Source organism: Schistocerca cancellata, chromosome 6 (genome assembly GCF_023864275.1).
Source record: "Schistocerca cancellata isolate TAMUIC-IGC-003103 chromosome 6, iqSchCanc2.1, whole genome shotgun sequence".
Classification (NCBI taxonomy): Eukaryota; Metazoa; Arthropoda; class Insecta; order Orthoptera; family Acrididae; genus Schistocerca; species Schistocerca cancellata.
In genome coordinates this window covers 87,219,692-87,239,481 of record NC_064631.1, presented here as the reverse complement: position 1 = coordinate 87,239,481, position 19,790 = coordinate 87,219,692, and the positions used below count along the sequence as shown (strand labels likewise).

The 19,790-nt window shown below is 44.1% G+C and overlaps 1 protein-coding gene across 2 annotated transcripts in view; it reads left to right on the top strand.

The window, feature by feature from the left end:
• Positions 1-19,790, top strand: part of LOC126191290 (26S proteasome non-ATPase regulatory subunit 10-like) — a 46,532-nt gene that overhangs the window by 6,133 nt on the left and 20,609 nt on the right. For both annotated transcript variants that reach the window (XM_049932105.1, XM_049932104.1), the window contains exons 2-3: positions 6,284-6,435; positions 6,559-6,606. In XM_049932105.1, coding sequence (XP_049788062.1) covers positions 6,348-6,435; positions 6,559-6,606 — 136 coding nt within the window. In that variant the 5' untranslated portion in view covers positions 6,284-6,347. The remainder of the gene's footprint in view (positions 1-6,283; positions 6,436-6,558; positions 6,607-19,790) is intronic.

Genomic DNA, 19,790 nt, shown 5'->3' with positions numbered 1-19,790 from the left:
GCAACACAATCTGACTTTTAATAATCCCTACAAAAATATGGCCCTGACTAACAATAACCTATACGTTTCATGAATCACTTGCCTCACAAAAATCTTCGTTACTCAAACTACTGCAATACAGCGAGCGCCAATACTGCCAGTTTAATAAAAGATTCTAGCTACTGAAGGCACTAACTCCTGATAGGCATACTTAGCAAGTGAAAGATTTTGATAAAGAACAAACAATGTATTTACCTTAACAGTGTTCAAAAGTCATAATATTTATCAGTTAATGACATCCAGTCTTACAAATTTACTCTCTCTGATGGGCACACGTCCAGATCATCCGCTCTCAAAACTCCGCCGTCTCTCTCCCCACATCCACCACTGCTGGCGGCTCACCTCCAACTGCGCAACGCTACGCGCTGTTAACAGCCAACTGCCCAACACTACAATAGCCAACAACAATGCAAACCAGCCACAGACTGCACACAGCACAGCCAGTGACTTTCATACAGAGCGCTACGTGGCGTTACCAATAAAAAAACCTATACAGCCCATTCACAATGTGATGCATCCGCACTGATTTGTTTACCCTGTGGGGAAGTAAACAGTGCCGCCATTTGGCACAGGACAATAGTGTGGAACGTCAGTGTCGTACGGTAATCCCGTCGTCATCCCAGAGTTGCTTATTTTTTCAGGTACCTACCACAAAGAGTTTGGTCTAATATGTACGGCAGCTAATAAACAAATGGCTCAAATGGCTCTAAGCGCTATGGGACTTAACGTCTGAGGTCATCAGTCTCCTAGAATTTAGAACTACTTAAACCTAACTAACCTAAAGATATCACACGCATCCATGCCCGAGGCAGGATTCGAACCTGCGACCGTAGCAGCAGTGCGGTTCTGGACAAGCGCCTAGATCCGCCCGGCCACAGCGGCCGGCGCTAATAAACAGTTTTCAAAACTTTTCATAGTTACGGCTGTTAAACATTAAAAATGTTTTTTACTATTTAAATACATACAAATATTAGTTTCTAAACCGTAATTACAGGTTTCTGAGGAGCGCATAAAATTGTGTATTCGTACCTTCTTACCACATGGTGTGGTTTTCCTGCTGTATTACGTTTTTATAGTGTCTGTTTTTCTTTACAGTTTGTCACTTGCAACTGAATACAACTTAATGTAGGCAAAACATTCACGCAAAAATTACGATTTCCAAACTGTTGTGGCTATGCCTGAGATTAATCATTTATGTGAAAGGTTGTGTGTGTGTATCTATTTACATTATGTTTCACTTACGGTTTCTATTTTCGTCATCTTCTTCATTGTCAAGTTAAGTGTTTTGAGTAGTCACTGTCACTGTCAGCTGTGACAACAAGACGGCGGACAGTGGATCAGTAGATGAAAAAAGAAACCGTTAGTGAAACATAATGTAACACACACACACAACCTTTCACATAAATTATTAATCTCAGGCATAGCCACAACAGTTTGGAAATCGTAATTTTTGCGTGAATGTTTTGCCTACATTAAGCTGTATACAGTTGCAGGTGACAAACTGTAAAGAAAAACAGACACTATAAAAACGTAATACAGCAGGAAAACCACACCATGTGGTAAGAAGGTGTGAATACACAACCTGTAATTACGATTTAGAAACTGATATTTGTATGTATGTAAACAGTCAAAAGCATTCCTTATGTTTAACAGCCACAACAATAAAAAACCCAATTGATGATGGTGCAACTACAGAGAAACATGTCTGGGACCATAAACAAAACTGAGTTTTGCCAAAGGCGGACCACACTCAAAAACATATGTTATTGTTAAAGCAAACACAGACAAAAGAGCTTCAACATCAAGATGCATTCAGAATACTTCAGATCCCGATTTCCGGCTAGAACTCAGTTGAATTACGCCTAGTCCAGCGTTCTGCTCTCAGAGTAAGTCAGTGTCAGCTCGTCCGTGCGTTTCGCCGCCCTGATACTGGTTTCCGAACGGCTTGTCGTTTGCTCAGTGGAACTGCTCACACCGTTGTCGAAACCCAGGACTATAGTACACCAACAGTTCCTTGATAGTGACTGGGCCAAATATCTCACGAAATAAGCGTGAAACGAAAAAAACTACAAAGAACGAAACGTGTCTAACTTGAAGGGGGAAACCAGATGGCGCTATGGTTGGCCCGCTAGATGGCGCTGCCATAGGTCAAACGGATATCAACTGCGTTTTATTTTTAAATAGGAACCCCCATTTTTATTACATATTCGTGTAGTACGTAAAGAAATATGAATTAGTTGGACCACTTTTTTCGCTTTGTGATAGATGGCGCTGTAATAGTCACAACGTATAAGCACGTGGTATCACGTAACATTCCGCCAGTGCGGACGGTATTTGGTTCGTAATACATTACCAGTGTTAAAATGGGCCGTTTAGCAGTTGCGGAAAAGGTCGATATCGTGTTGATGTATGGCTATTGTGATCAAAATGCCCAACGGGCGTGTGCTACGTATGCTGCTCGGTATCCTGGACGACATCATCCAAGTGTCCGGACCGTTCGCCGGATAGTTACGTTATTTAAGGAAGCAGGAAGTGTTCAGCCACATGCGAAACGTCAACCACGACCTGCAATAAATGGTGATGTACAAGTAGGTGTTTTAGCTACTGTCGCGGCTAATCCGCACATCAGTAGCAGACAAACTTCGCGAGAATCGGGAATCTCAAAAATGTCGATGTTGAGAATGCTACATCAACATCGATTGCACCCGTACCATATTTCCATGCACCAGGAATTTCATGGCGACAGCGTTGAACGTCGTGTACAGTTCTGCCACAGGGCACAAGAGAAATTACAGGACGTTGACAGATTTTTTGCCCGCGTTCTATTTAACGACGAAGCGTCATTCACCAACAGTGGTAACGTAAACCGGCATAATATGCACTATTGGGCAACGGAAAATCAACGATTGCTGCGACAAGTGGAACATCATTGACCTTGGCGGGTTAATGTATGGTGCAGCATTATGGGAGGAAGGATAATTGGCCCCCATTTTATCGATGGCAATCTAAATGGTGCAATGTATGCCGATTTCCTACATAATGTTCTACCGATGTCGCTACAAGATGTTTCACTGCATGACAGAATGGCGATGTACTTACAACGTGATGGATGTCCGGCACATAGCTCGCGTGCGGTTGAAGCGGTATTGAATAGGATATTTCATGACAGGTGGATTGGTCGTCGAAGCACCATACCATGGCTCGCACGTTCACCGGATCTGACGTCCCCGGATTTCTTTCTGTGGCGAAAATTGAAGGATATTTGCTATTGTGATCCACCGACAACGCCTGACAACATGCGTCAGCGCATTGTCAATGCATGTGCGAACATTACGGAAGGCGAATTACTCACTGTTTAGAGGAATGTCGTTACACGTATTGCCAAATGCATTGAGGTTGACGTACATCATTTTGAGCATTTATTGAATTAATGTGGTATTTACAGGTAATCACGCTGTAACAGCATGCATTCTCAGAAATGATAAGTTCACAAAGGTACATGTATCACATTGAAACAACCGAAATAAAATGTTCAAGCGTACCTACGTTCTGTATTTTAATTTAAAAAAAACACCTGTTACCAACTGTTCGTTTAAAATTGTGAGCCATATGTTTGTGACTATTACAGCGCCATCTATCACAAAGCGAAAAAAGTGGTCCAACTAAAACATTCATATTTCTTTACGTACTACACGAATATGTAATAAAAAATCGGGGTTCCTATTTAAAAAAACACAGTTGATATCCATTTCACTTATGGCAGCGCCATCTAGCGGGCCAACCATAGCGCCATCTGGTTTCCCCCTTCAAGCTAGACAAGTTTCGTTCTTTGTAGTTTTTTTCGTTTGACGCTTATTTCGTGAGTTATTTGTCCCGGTCATGATCAGTGGACCACCCTGTATTTAAAATATTATTGAGGAACGTTATTTCTCATAAATTTGGAAAGTGTTTGATTTACTTTCAATTTTTACATGATACTGTATCAGAAATTCAGACAGACATAGGTTAAATAGACAGACATAGGTTCAAAAGACAAGTGCTCTACCATGTGAGCTACCCAAGCACGACTCACGCCCCGTCCTCACAGCTTTACTTCCGCCAGTGCCTCGTCTCCTACCTTCCAAACTTGCCAACGAAAGGCAAAGGTCCCGAGTTCGAGTCTCGGTCCAGCACACAGTTTTAGTCTAACAGGAAGTTTCATATCAGCGCACACTCCGCTGCAGAGTGAAAGCCTCATTCTGGAAACATCCCCCCCCCCCCCCCCCCCCCCCCCCCCCGCTGTGGTTAAGCCATGTCACCGCAATATCCTTTCTTCCAGGAGTGCTACTGCAAGGTTTGCAGGACAGCTAATGTAAGGTTTGGAAGGTGTGAGACGGGTGCTGGCGGAGGTGTGGATTTGTGTGGGAGGGTGGAGGGGAGGGGGGGCGTGAGTCGTGCTTGGGTAGCTCAGTTGATAGAGCACTTGCCCACCTAAGTCAAAGGCCCCAAGTTCAAGTTTCAGTCGGGCACACATATTTAATCTATCAGAAAGTTTTATATCAGCGCACACTCTGTCGAGACGAAATGTCGTTCTGGAGACAACCTATAAGTTTTCTCTTAAAAAGCGATTACCAGAAAGAAGTAGCTATGCTATGAAAATGTGGAGTTTCGTTGTCTTTCTCACAGTCAGTTTTAACCACGATACCAGAACATGTAAACAATTACACAAATTGTTTCTCCCATATTCATTCTTTCTACTTATACATAATTTTTGAAAAAAATTGTATACGGAACAATGTGCTATTTTGCGTTCTTTTATAGGAAACAGGAATGTTGTAATTAAGCTTTGCCGGCTTATGGGGAGAACACTATTCTGGATTAAAACTATGCGAAATGCGGTCATTGAAGCCATTCATCCAGCAACTGGAGACTGTTTCTCGTACGCTGTACATCGCTGATCCCAAACGACTAAATCACTCATTTTAAGTGACTTCAGTTCCCTATCAGGATTTCGTTCACAGCAACAATGAACAAGCGTCATCGTCAGTGAGAGGCGAGAAGAGGAGATGGACAGAGAGGGAGGTAGGGAATGGTCATAGAGAGGGGAAGGAGGGGTGGACAGAGCGAGGGGAAGGAGTAGATGGAGAGTGAAAGGAAAAATGAGGAGATGGACAGAGCGAGGGGGAGGAGTAGATGGAGAGTGAAAGGAAAAAGGAGGAGATGGACAGAGACAGAGGAAGGAAGTGATGCACAAGAGGAAGGGGCAAGGAGAAAGATTCTCGTACATTTTTAGCAATTGGAAAGGAATGCCAAGTAGTGGCATATAAGGTTGTGCTAAAAAGTAACGTCTCCGAACTTTTTATGCGAAAGTTCTTAAAGCTTTTTAAATAAAATAAAACAAACTTTATTAACATTATGAACATTCTACATATTTGTTCTTGATCTCTACGTCCTTACTTCTCAACGTAGTCACACTGGTGAAGAATACAGTTTTCTGACCGAGAGACCAAATTGTTGATACCCTCTCCGTACAGTGTTTGGCTTTCCTGACGGAGTCACATCGTCACCTCTGCTTGCAGTGCTTCATCACTATGAAAGCGAATTCCTCGAGGGCGTTCTGTAAGTTTTGGAAACAGATGAAAATCGGATGGGGTTCAAGTCGGGACTGTATGGACGATGATCGATGACAGATAACTCAAGACACTGGATAGTGTGGTCTGTCTTCGTCATGGGAAGGACAGGGTACTCCGTGTAAGGACGAAGTTTTCTGCAGGTATAGCACTCTGTTTCTCACGTACCGACATACCTACGTCACACACTGCAGTGTTACACGCTACGATTCGGAGCCCTCTATTGCCAGAGGGCTGCAGCTTCCGTCATCGAAGAGGGAAAGTCGACCGAGTAATATGCATGACATTAGAGAGCAGAATAATAATTTTATGTGTTACTTTTCAGCACGCCTTCGCATGATACAGTTTCATTTGAACAATCAAAGTTGATGCGTATATTTATACACATTGTTTGGGGAGCACTTTCTCACAAGTGATCAAATGTAAACAGAACTACAGTAAACAGTTTCCGAAACATTTGAGGCAAATTAAACTAAAGTAGTCACTACGTATTCGGTAGAGCGAAGCGATTATTCATCTTGAAAGCTGATGCAAACCAAGTTAGGACTAAACTAAATTCATACTAACTAATTTCCTTTATAGCTTTCTGGAAAAAAAGAAATTTGTAACTGTATTTTTTTTTGATCAAATTACAGGTTGATCAACAGTTGAAGATATTGTGAAGTCTCTTACTTGACCGTAGACCTTTGTTTTTCCACTATGTTCTACAGAAGCATCGGTTGGTTCATCTGCATTTTTGTGGTAGTAGTCATGGCTCCCGACTACAGCGGCACAGTTTCCATTAAAGGTAAAGGTTTAACTTCTTTGAATTGATATAATTCTGAGTACGATAGTGAATAACAGTTTCACATCAAGTAATGAAATACATATTCAATTTTTGCATTGAGATTTTTACGAATTTCCTTTCCAGGCTTCGATCCGGGAGTCACAATCAACCGATCAAGAACCGACAGTCCAGGTGAGTATGTATTTTCTATTATTGCTAAAGACAAATCATGGCTCGAAAAATTAATTTAGTGCTAACTTATTGGGGCAGCGTTATTTCGTGATTTAATTGCTTTCTGCACTCGTAGTCTAATCATATTATTACCAGAATGGAAAATGCTCCTATCATGGTACAGAAAAAGAATATGTCCTGCACATAGTTAGGGACGTAAAAGAAGGGAACTACGTTTTCAACTTACCTGGCACCTTCGAAGCCATTGAAATAAAAAACCTTGACATTTTTGCCCTTTCTTACTTATTAGTATTGGCACCCATGTCATGTAATACAAAGAATAGTGTCAAGTAAATTAACATGATACATGATGTCATCCCTCCAGGAACAAATCCACACCCAGAAATTTTGTATTCCCAGAAAAGCTTTCGTAGCAATTATACGTATGCTCAACGGCCGTATGATGTTGTATATTCTGTGCTACGGCTGGTAAATCTAAATTTCTTGCGCAGGATCAGAGACTGTAGCCTATAATTTGCAAGATGCTGGTGTGCCAAGATATAGCGCCTACGATAGCTCACTATTTTGGGGATGTACGTTTAACTAATAAAACTGGGCGGATATATCAAGACGCTTTCATTTAAACGTCTTTGAAGCTGCTAGATAAGCCGAATAGCTAGTTCCATTCCTATACATCCGTAACTCGCCTACTTTGTGCTTGATACATTTTTCATTCTGCTCCCAACTTTTATAATTCCATAATTTCCACTAGGTTGGTTCAAATGGCTCTGAGCACTATGGGACTCAACTGCTGTGGTCATAAGTCCCCTAGAACTTAGAACTACTTAAACCTAATTAACCTAAGGACATCACACACATCCATGCCCGAGGCAGGATTCGAACCTGCGACCTTAGCGGTCGTGCGGTTCCAGACTGTAGCGCCTTTAACCGCTCGGCCACTCCGACCGGCCATTTCCACTAGGGCTGGTGATAAAATATCGATATCAAAATGGCATCTTCGAGTGCCGATATATTTATTTATATTATATTTTTGCCAGTTTTCGGAAAATATTTGAAGTTGTTCTTTTGAAGGTGCAGTAGAACATAATTTTACTTTCACTGTCTGAATGAGTCTTACTATTTTTTGAGATTTCATCATGTCCAGTCTTCCTCTTTGACTGTGTGAAGCAAGTATAGAAGGAATAAAGTAGTATTCCGATTGCACTGCGGAAGGGGGGGGGATGGAATAACAAGGGTTCCGAGGTCAAGAAATAGCACACTAGTAGCGTTAAAAAACATTTTAACGCGACTAGTATTACATCAGCATTTTTCAAAAATAATTGCTGAAAACGATGAACAAAAATCTAAATGACAAGACTGGTCTTCGCGTTGGGCGGGGGCGTGTGAGGGGAAATGCTGACGTAATCAGCCCTTGGCCCTACCAGCGGAAACTGCAACGTTCAGCTTAGTCATGCAGTTCTGACTAGGTCGGAACGTTGGCAGAAATGAAAAAATAGGAAAGCCGGCATGAAGTACGACGCACAGATTCGATATGTGACGAAACCGAAAAACAGACCTGCCGAATAGCTTTTATTGTGCCATTTACATTCCATAACGACTGTTAAATAAGTGTTTATATCAAATCATGAACATCCATCATTTTCCTTTTAATTCCTGTTCCAACGGGGAGAGACAGGCTGCTAGCTTGTTGATGTACAGAACATCTAATAATAAATCAATACTTAAACAAACACCTCTAAGATTGGCAGCATATTTACAACGTGCAGCCGATCTTTTATATAGGCAGGTACGTCGATATATTGGTCTACTGTAATATTTTTCAATATATCGAGGGCCGATAGTGATATTTTCTAAATATCGATATATGGGACTACCGTCATTTTTAAAAAATATTAACAGCCCTAATTTTGCGATTAGATCGCCATAGCTTAGAGAAAGCTTTAGACAATGTTGACAGGAATATACTCTTTCAAATTCTGAAGGTGGCAGGGGTAAATACAGGGAACAAAAGGCTATTTACAATTTGTACGGAAACCAGATGGCAGTTATAAGAGTCGAGGGGCATGAAAGGGAAGCAGTGGTTGGGAAGGGAGTGAGACAGGGTTGTAGCCTCTCCCCGATGTTATTCAATCTGTATATTGAGCAAGCAGTAAAGGAAACAAAAGAAAATTCGGAGTAGGTATTAAAATCCATGGAGAAGAAATAAAAGCTTTGAGGTTCGCCGATGACATCGTAATTCTGTCGGAGACAGCAGAGGACTTGGAAGAGCAGTTGAACGGAATGGACAGTGTCTTGAAAGGAGGATATAAGATGAACATCAACAAAATCAAAACTAGGATAATGGAATGTAATCAGGCGATGCTGAAGGAATAAGATTAGGAAATGAGACACTTAGAGCATCAGTTAAGTTTTGCTATTTGGGGAGCAAAATAACTGATGATGTTCGGAGTAGAGAGGATATGAAATGTAGACTCGCAATGGCAAGGAAAGCGTTCTGAAGAAGAGAAATTTGTTAACACCGAGTATAGATTTAAGTATCCGAAAGCCTTTTCTGAAAGTATTTGTATGGAGTATAGCCATGTTTGGAAGTGAAACATGGACGATAAATAGTTTGGACACGAAGAGAATAGATGCTTTCGAAATGTGGTGCTACAGAAGAATGCTGAAGATTAGATGGGTAGATCACATAACTAATGAGGAGGTACTGAATAGAACTGGGGAGAAGAGGAGTTTGTGGCACAACTTGACTAGAAGAAAGGATCGGTTGGCAGGACATGTTCTGAGGTATCAGGGGATCACCAATTTAGTATTGTAGGGCAGCGTGGAGGGTAAAAATCGTAGAGGCAGACCAAGAGATGAATACACTGACTAGATTCAGAAGGATGTTGGCTGCAGTACGTACTGGGAGATGAAGTAGCTTGCACGGGATAGAGTAGCATGGAGAGCTGCATCAAACCAGTCTCAGGACTGAAGACCACAACAACAGCTTGACAGCCTGCGTCTACGTCAACGTGGTTACTTTGCTATTTACAATAAAGTGCCTGGCGGAGGGTTCAATGAACCGCCTTCAAGCTGTCTCTCTACCATTCTACTCTCGGACGACGCGTGGGAAAAACGAGCATTTAAATTTCTCTGTGCGAACCCTTATTTCTCTTATTTTATCGTGATGATCATTTCTCCCCATGTAGGTGGGTGCCAACAGAATGTTTTCGCAATCGGAGGAGAAAACTGGTGATTGAAATTTCATGAGAAGATCCCGTCGCAACGAGAAACGCTTTGTTTTAACGATTGCCACTCCAATTCAAGTATCATGTAGAGTTTTGTTGAGTCGGGTGACGACTGATTCGGTAGAGGTCTTTTTTATTGTTTTTTGAACCATATTTCTTATATCGTGCCAACGGGTAAAGCTTTCACAAAATAACAGGTCGCTCATTAATGACATGTATGTGACTGCCATCTTACAACATCTGAACCGATTGGCACAAGTTTGGAACTACAAATGGCAAGCGAAAGAAATTCACAATAACGCGTTTTCTGCGTGTAAAATCTGAATGAAACTAGACTTTTGAAAGCGAGTTTTCCGAGTCCTTCTGAAATTAATTCTTGTTTTTTGTGTATCTGAATCACTTTAGACTATTTTCGTGCACTCAGTTCACTTAAGAATGAATTTTACGTGCTACGATTAACTCGATTTTAAACCATCGTATCTCGACAACGAATAAAAATTCCTGACTAAAGAAAATTAGCTTTGAGTTTATTTTTTCTACGCTAGTGCAAAGTTTGAATCGATTTGTATAAGTTTAAAGCATAGAAGTGGTGTGCTTCAGATACCTCCCATGAAATGGTGTTCTCTCCTTTTTTTTCACCTATAATCCGAATGTCATTAGCTGAGCATTAACTTCAGCCCAATTAATATCATTTGCAAAAGTAAGTAATCGATTCTCAAAATTTGGCTCGGCGTCAGCTCCGTTTGGTCGTTCAAACTTCGTTTAGTATACTTGTAAACGTACTTTTGTGTTGCTGATCTATCGATAGTCGCCTCTCTGGCAAGTGTATGGCGCAAGAGTAGTGTGTGGGTATAGCACAGTGTTAATGCCGAGGATGTAGCTCATGTTTCTCAAGTTATTGTGAGATAATTAAACAAGTTTGCCATTCAAGTTGTAGACTTCATACCAACGTTCACGGCTCAATGTTAATGTTTTCTTGAAATATTACGATTTCGACCTCGTGTGTCGCGGCGGGAGAACAATAATAGAATTTCTCGGGACGGTTACAGTATAATAACGCGAACTGTTTTCACTCAGGTGACACATTCCAAATGAATGAAACGTGTATGGCGGGACTGTTAGAACATGACGAGCCTAGCTACTTTCTCGTTTGGGACATGTATGGCGCAAGAGTAGTGTGTGGGTATAGCACAGTGTTAATGCCGAGGATGTAGCTCTTGTTTCTCAAGTTATTGTGAGATAATTAAACAAGTTTGCCATTCAAGTTGTACACTTCATACCAACGTTCACGGCTCAATGTTAATGTTTTCTTGAAATATTACGATTTCGACCTCGTGTGTCGCGGCGAGAGAACAATAATACACTCCTGGAAATTGAAATAAGAACACTGTGAATTCATTGTCCCAGGAAGGGGAAACTTTATTGACACATTCCTGGGGTCAGATACATCACATGATCACACTGACAGAACCACAGGCACATAGACACAGGCAACAGAGCATGCACAATGTCGGCACTAGTGCAGTGTATATCCACCTTTCGCAGCAATGCAGGCTGCTGTTCTCCCATGGAGACGATCGTAGAGATGCTGGATGTAGTCCTGTGGAACGGCTTGCCATGCCATTTCCACCTGGCGCCTCAGTTGGACCAGCGTTCGTGCTGGACGTGCAGACCGCGTGAGACGACGCTTCATCCAGTCCCAAACATGCTCAATGGGGGACAGATCCGGAGATCTTGCTGGCCAGGGTAGTTGACTTACACCTTCTAGAGCACGTTGGGTGGCACGGGATACATGCGGACGTGCATTGTCCTGTTGGAACAGCAAGTTCCCTTGCCGGTCTAGGAATGGTAGAACGATGGGTTCGATGACGGTTTGGATGTACCGTGCACTATTCAGTGTCCCCTCGACGATCACCAGTGGTGTACGGCCAGTGTAGGAGATCGCTCCCCACACCACGATGCTGGGTGTTGGCCCTGTGTGCCTCGGTCGTATGCAGTCGTGATTGTGGCGCTCACCTGCACGGCGCCAAACACGCATACGACCATCATTGGCACCAAGGCAGAAGCGACTCTCATCGCTGAAGACGACACGTCTCCATTCGTCCCTCCATTCACGCCTGTCGCGACACCACTGGAGGCGGGCTGCACGATGTTGGGGCGTGAGCGGAAGACGGCCTAACGGTGTGCGGAACCGTAGCCCAGCTTCATGGAGACGGTTGCGAATGGTCCTCGCCGATACCCCAGGAGCAACAGTGTCCCTAATTTGCTGGGAAGTGGCGGTGCGGTCCCCTACGGCACTGCGTAGGATCCTACGGTCTTGGCGTGCATCCGTGCGTCGCTGCGGTCCGGTCCCAGGTCGACGGGCACGTGCACCTTCCGCCGACCACTGGCGACAACATCGATGTACTGTGGAGACCTCACGCCCCACGTGTTGAGCAATTCGGCGGTACGTCCACCCGGCCTCCCGCATGCCCACTATACGCCCTCGCTCAAAGTCCGTCAACTGCACATACGGTTCACGTCCACGCTGTCGCGGCATGCTACCAGTGTTAAAGACTGCGATGGAGCTCCGTATGCCACGGCAAACTGGCTGACACTGACGGCGGCGGTGCACAAATGCTGCGCAGCTAGCGCCATTCGACTGCCAACACCGCGGTTCCTGGTGTGTCCGCTGTGCCGTGCGTGTGATCATTGCTTGTACAGCCCTCTCGCAGTGTCCGGAGCAAGTATGGTGGGTCTGACACACCGGTGTCAATGTGTTCTTTTTTCCATTTCCAGGAGTGTAGAATTTCTCGGGACGGTTACAGGATAATAACGCGAACTGTTTTCACTCAGGTGACACGTTCCAAATGAATGAAACGGGTATGGCGGGACTGTTAGAACATAACGAGCCTAGCTACTTTCACGTTTGGGACATTGCACGCCGACCTTCTAAAGCACTTACGTCGCGGTTCGGTCAAGTGCACGCTCGGCTAGCGAAGGAAGTAGTCTGTTTGCCAGTGCTGACTGCAAGAACTGCAGTTTCCGTCGACTTACGCAGCATCCTTTGAACAGTGAATTACTTGTGTGTTCTGTGTTGCGCGTATGTGAAATAGATAACGTTAGTACGTCACAAGGGATTCGCGACTGTAATACAGAATTAAGAGTACGGCAGTTGTGGAATAATGCTAATTGTGAATAGAGCAGCTCAACCCTGTGAGTGTTTTTAACGGAATATTCTGTATTCCACCATACTAAGTTGGCATTGTTTGTACAAGTGTGTCTTTATTTCAGGTTTAAGTGTATTGATGATTTCACTCAGCGCAATATATTTTAAAGACTGTTGCAACACATCGTTTATGTCGTCAATACCAGATTCTATTTCCACAATTTATTTTTCACCATTAATTTCCAGATGAAATTTATTGCTAGCGTCTGTGATACTAGGAATGCTGTTGTAAGTATCCAGTCCAATCGGCGCAGTACTCCACTCCCCGTTAAATCAATCGGTGAGAAGTAATTCGCACGTAATGCTGACGATCGTTCTTTTATAGTCAGAGTATACGACATTGCAACTGTATGAACCTCGACTGACGAATGGATGGATGCTTGTGCATCTCCATATATATGTACACTCCTGGAAATGGAAAAAAGAACGCATTGACACCGGTGTGTCAGACCCACCATACTTGCTCCGGACACTGCGAGAGGGCTGTACAAGCAATGATCACACGCACGGCACAGCGGACACACCAGGAACCGCGGTGTTGGCCGTCGAATGGCGCTAGCTGCGCAGCATTTGTGCACCGCCGCCGTCAGTGTCAGCCAGTTTGCCGTGGCATACGGAGCTCCATCGCAGTCTTTAACACTGTAGCATGCCGCGACAGCGTGGACGTGAACCGTATGTGCAATTGACGGACTTTGAGCGAGGGCGTATAGTGGGCATGCGGGAGGCCGGTTGGACGTACCGCCGAATTGCTCAACACGTGAGGCGTGAGGTCTCCACAGTACGTCGATGTTGTCGCCAGTGGTCGGCGGAAGGTGCACGTGCCCGTCGACCTGGGACCGGACCGCAGCGACGCACGTATGCACGCCAAGACCGTAGCATCCTACGCAGTGCCGTAGGGAACCGCACCGCCACTTCCCAGCAAATTAGAGACACTGTTGCTCCTGGGGTATCGGCGAGGACCATTCGCAAACGTCTCCATGAAGCTGGGCTACGGTCCCGCACACCGTTAGGCCGTCTTCCGCTCACGCCCCAACATCGTGCAGCCCGCCTCCAGTGGTGTAGCGACAGGCGTGAATGGAGGGACGAATGGAGACGTGTCGTCTTCAGCGATGAGAGTCGCTTCTGCCTTGGTGCCAATGATGGTCGTATGCGTGTTTGGTGCCGTGCAGGTGAGCGCCACAATCAGGACTGCATACGACCGAGGCACACTGGGCCAACACCCGGCATCATGGTGTGGGGAGCGATCTCCTACACTGGCCGTACACCACTGGTGATCGTCGAGGGGACACTGAATAGTGCACGGTACATCCAAACCGTCATCGAACCCATCGTTCTACCATTCCTAGACCGGCAAGGGAACTTGCTGTTCCAACAGGACAATGCACGTCCGCATGTATCCCGTGCCACCCAACGTGCTCTAGAAGGTGTAAGTCAACTACCCTGGCCAGCAAGATCTCCGGATCTGTCCCCCATTGAGCATGTTTGGGACTGGATGAAGCGTCGTCTCACGCGGTCTGCACGTCCAGCACGAACGCTGGTCCAACTGAGGCGCCAGGTGGAAATGGCATGGCAAGCCGTTCCACAGGACTACATCCAGCATCTCTACGATCGTCTCCATGGGAGAATAGCAGCCTGCATTGCTGCGAAAGGTGGATATACACTGTACTAGTGCCGACATTGTGCATGCTCTGTTGCCTGTGTCTATGTGCCTGTGGTTCTGTCAGTGTGATCATGTGATGTATCTGACCCCAGGAATGTGTCAATAAAGTTTCCCCTTCCTGGGACAATGAATTCACGGTGTTCTTATTTCAATTTCCAGGAGTGTATGTATTCTTCTTCGTAAACGTTACGAGGAACATGATGCATAGATTGCCGCAGCGGGGTATATTAAAGCGCCGAAAATTGTAGAACACACGTCTTCTGTTGGTGAAGTATCGTTGTAACTCTTCTGGCGGTTGCAGGTCACCAAATGAGTCGAAATAGTAGATAGTATTGGCACTTTTGATAACATACGCCACCCAGTGGGTTCCTGGTCCCCCGGCAACATCTAAATTCACGATTCCACGTTCTCCGGATTTCCACGTTGTCTTCGGTAATGTATCCCAGATAAACACACCATGGAATCTTGCAGTGTGGATTTTTTTTCCTGACAAATTGGAGCGGAAATTCACTTGTAAGCGGTCTGTCAGATAGAATAGCTAACGGGCTTTTTTCTCCTTGTTTATGAATAAACCAAGCCTTTTCATGTACTTCCAATGGCTGCTACTTCCATCATGCGGTTATGTCTTCTTGCCACCTCTAACTGCTACTGGGAATTTTGAGCGTTCTTTACTGTTCTGGCAAATAGGCGCAGCACCACCAACCAGTGAACGCATCGCTGAGAGCCCTGCGAGGGCAGGAATGAGGAAAAGGATTTCACCTGACGTCTTGGGCATCTGTAGGGCCCTGGGTGCCTTAACTGGTCCTTTATGCTTCACGGCACTTTTAGCTGCATACATTACTGTCTTCTTCTTCGTCGTCTTCTTCTTCTTCTTCTTCAGTGCACGACTTGCAGCATTCATAGCTTTCTTGAACCTCTAGCCACAACTTAATTTTACCACGAATGTTTATATCAAATACTAAAGCAGCAATGCGCTGTCCTGTACACATATTCTTTCTTTTGCATATTGCTGTAGTTTTATAAAGATCTTCCAGGACGTCACGGTGCAGATGAAATTTTAGCTGATGTTTTGTGTATGCAATGTCGTGTTACAAGCACGCCTCGTGCGACAGGTTAATCCTCGTATCACCACGGACCAAACTTTTTTGAATCTTTGTAGCAAGTCGACAATAATTATATCCCGGAATGTGCAATTCCACTGGCAGTTTGTCTAGAATACCACCGCCTCCTATAATGCGTCTGCTATCACGCATGTGGTTGTGTTCTGTGAGCCCATTATGTAACAAATCATTAGCGCCGATACAACTGTTTTGTGTCGCGAGAAAACAAAGCCATTTAGTTATTGCTCTGTTCCCTAGTGTCTTATGACACGCTCCAAGAGAGAGACGTGTGGCCGCGCGGGGTAGCCGCGCTGTCTAGAGCGCCTTACCACGGTTCGCGCGGCTACCCCCGTCGGAGGTTCGAGTCCTTGCTCGGGCATGGGTGTGTGCGTTGCCTTCATCGTAAGTTAGTTTAAGTTAAATTAAGTAGTGTTTAATGCTACGGACCGACGACCTCAGCAGTTTGCTCCCATAGGAACTCACCACAAATTTCCAAATTTCATGAACATTGATTGGTCTCGTTTTTATTGTGCTATGTTTGGCTCGAGTATACTGTCCAGTTATTTCTGGGAGGATATCTGTCCATTTGTATTACTTTCAACGATACTCGCCTTGAAGTGGGTGAATGTTGTGATGTATTCTATGCTACTGCATCACAGCCTTGAAATACCTACTGTAAAACTCTCCACCGAGATCGGTTTGGGTGTTGCCCGTGCATCGATTCATCCCTGTCTGCAACAAACGCTCAAACACATTTGCGTCATTTCTCTCTGTTTTTGTTTGAACGGGTAATGCCCAGGCGAATCTGGAATACGTACCAATAACCATTAAAATATATTTGAATCCATTATTCTCATCTGAATATTCTCTCAAATCTAAAAGATCAGCCTGTCATAAGTTATCCAAACGTTTAATCATCACATGCCTACAAGAACACGTTATGCGTGCTGATTTGTGCAGTTCTCGAACTACTGTCTCCGTTCTTATTCGATTATTCCTCTCTCTAAGCTCTGAAATTATTGAGATAACCTCATTCGAATCAGCGGCACTGCCCTCAGCAGCTGATGCTATGAGCAGTCGTAGTCGATCTATTATCTCACTGGTGTCGTCGTAGTATATGCTGAGAATACTGATTTATGCTGAATGTAAATATCAGCACCACTGCTATACCGACCATCTAATAATAATGGTTTTATATTTCCTCTTTATTTCACACTGCGTTAGTTTCCTGCTTTCCTGTGTACACCGGTCAATTGTAGTATTTCACCATACACCTCCTGATCTTTGAGCGAAAATTTTACTTTTTTTTTTGAAGGTTTTAGGAAAATGAGGTTCGGTAGACCATGTGTTCTTTGAAATTCCTTACCCCCTGTCTTATTGTCCCTTCATTTAAAGTTATAGGCTGTGTGCCCAACATGTATTGGTTTTCGCCACTGACACTGAATGTTTTGTCTATCCTGGCGTTCCTGTAAAGGTTAATGAAACTGGCAATAGCACCATCGTCGTCGTTGTGTAATGTCGCAGTGAGGTCTTCGAGAGATTCAGTAACTGGTTGAAATGTTTCTCGCAGTGTCTGCTCTCAATCCAACTATCCTAACCTCAGCAACTGTTAACTTCTGTCGAACTGCCTTCCGTGCAGCAGTAACCTTACACTTAGTTGACATCTTGCTTTTTATATACGAAGCGTAGTGCTTCACAGATTACATGTTATATACAGTTCGCCCAAGCTTTACAGTTTAAGTCACGTATTTTCTTTTCAGTTTCATCAACATTTACAGCTAAGTCGTCTACTTTCTTTCTCAGAATGATGTAAGTGTACGTATCTAGTTTCTTAACCCTACCATCTAATTCGTTGATCAGTCTCAGAAAGGTCTGGGCATAGGCCTAGGTCTTCTTAATTTTATGTTCTGACATACATGCGAACTTGTCCATGGTGTGATGTATACCGACATGCTAATCACTTCTTTCATAGCCACATTGACAGGTACTCCTGGAAGTTCCATCTATATCTATCGTCATTCAGTTTCCTTGACTTATCAGTAACAAGAAACCCATACTGTTTGTGATTCCAGCAATCTCACATATATTTATTAAATCGCTGAATGACACGTCGGTTCCTACATGCGCCTGGTAAATGTGTTTTAGATTCGAATTGTCTTGTCTCAAAGCTATAATGAGATTTGAATTATCCCTCACCAACTGTTTTGGTATACTGAAATATGTCTGATTCAAATGAAATACGTCAGTGCCCATATGACGACCAAAACATAAATATCGTAGAATTTGATCTTGGTTTTCTACAACGACATCGTCAAACACGAGCACTGTGTTTGGCTTTACTCTTTCTGGTGGGGGAACTTGACTACTTTGACTGAATGTCATGTATGTCGCACCATCAACACCCTGCAGTATCTTTTGCAGTAGTTGGTACTTGGGTTGAAACAGCGTTTTTGAAAATACACATATATTCTCAAAGCAGATTCCATCTTAATATGTTAAGAGTGACATGAGAACATTTGCCTTACCACAGCTGGACAGACCTACAATTATCGCTCTTATGTTATCGAGTAGGAGTGGCCCATTCTTCTTCTTCTTCTTCTTCTTCTGGTCTTCTTCCGAACCATCACAGGACCAGTCACTTACAAAAAATTCCTGTACTTCACCCACCCGGCCATGATACCATCCATGTCAGGTTTTGTGGTGCAATAGGCTTTTATAGAAAAATGGACGCTTGTATAATAATATGTATAGCCACTATAGCACAGTCATTTTACCGAGTGAGCTACAATGGCTATACCTTACGTTATGACAGCGTGATTAAACAAGGAAAAAAACTGTAATTATATATATTTTATTTATATTTCAGCAATGATACATAGGCTGAACTACGTAAAGAATATAAACAGCTGATTCATTTTTCAAGTTATTTACTAAATGATAGTTTTTTGTATGCACTAAATTGAGCATGTAAATTGATGGGTGTTTCATTAGCTGCTTCTTTCGACACCGTATTGATACGCTATTCTAAATCGTCTCCATTCACACTGTACGAATCGACACAGTTCACGATTTCCTTATACACAGTTTGAACACACGGCAACCCACGATTCAGTCTTTCCAGCATAAGGGATAGCTCTGCCCATAGACTGATTAAGTTTGTGGTAGTGGTGCATTGCAGAAATGTGGATCAACCTCTAGATCTCACCATGAGTGTCGCGCCATCCAATGATGTTATACAAAGCGTCAGACCAGCACAGTAAATGTTCCGAGATGGAGGATACACGGAGCTCACATGTTGATTGATGTAGTCGTCAGCACGACACAGTTCATCCCATTTCAGCTCTGTAAACCGGACTTAAACACTTCACGATGCATTTTCAATCTCTGTCACAACACGCCAGGCACTGTCCATTGATGCTTCTACACTAATATTTAAGCGCTTTGAAGCACTAGCTGTTAAATTATAAGTCTGGTACAGGTCGCCACAGAATCTGAATCCGCAACAGACGTCACGGACTTCGACCTGGCCCACGTTTAGTGTGAGGGCGCCACAGTGGAACACGTGATCCCAGCGACCAATAGCGGCGCCCCCGATAGTGTATTTAAGCACCTGCCTCGAGCTCAGTCAGCCTTGATCTTTTTGCCACATGGTATAACCAGTGGCTCCTGAAAATCAATCCTTCCAAGACCCAGGCAATCATCGTAGGTCGTACCACTCGCTCCTTCCGGCTCCTGGATTTCTCCCTTACCGTCTGCGCCCGTCCTGTCCGCCTCACTCCTACCCTCACCTACCTTGGCCTCACCAATGACCGTCACCTCACCTGGATCCTCATCTCCACTCCATCCAATCCAAACCCCACAACCACCTCCAACTCCTCAAACTCCTCTCTGGCCGGACGTGGGGCTTGCACCCCTCCACCATCCTCCACACCTATAAATCCTTAATCTATCCCATCCTCTGTTATGCCAGTCCCGCCTGGATATCTGCC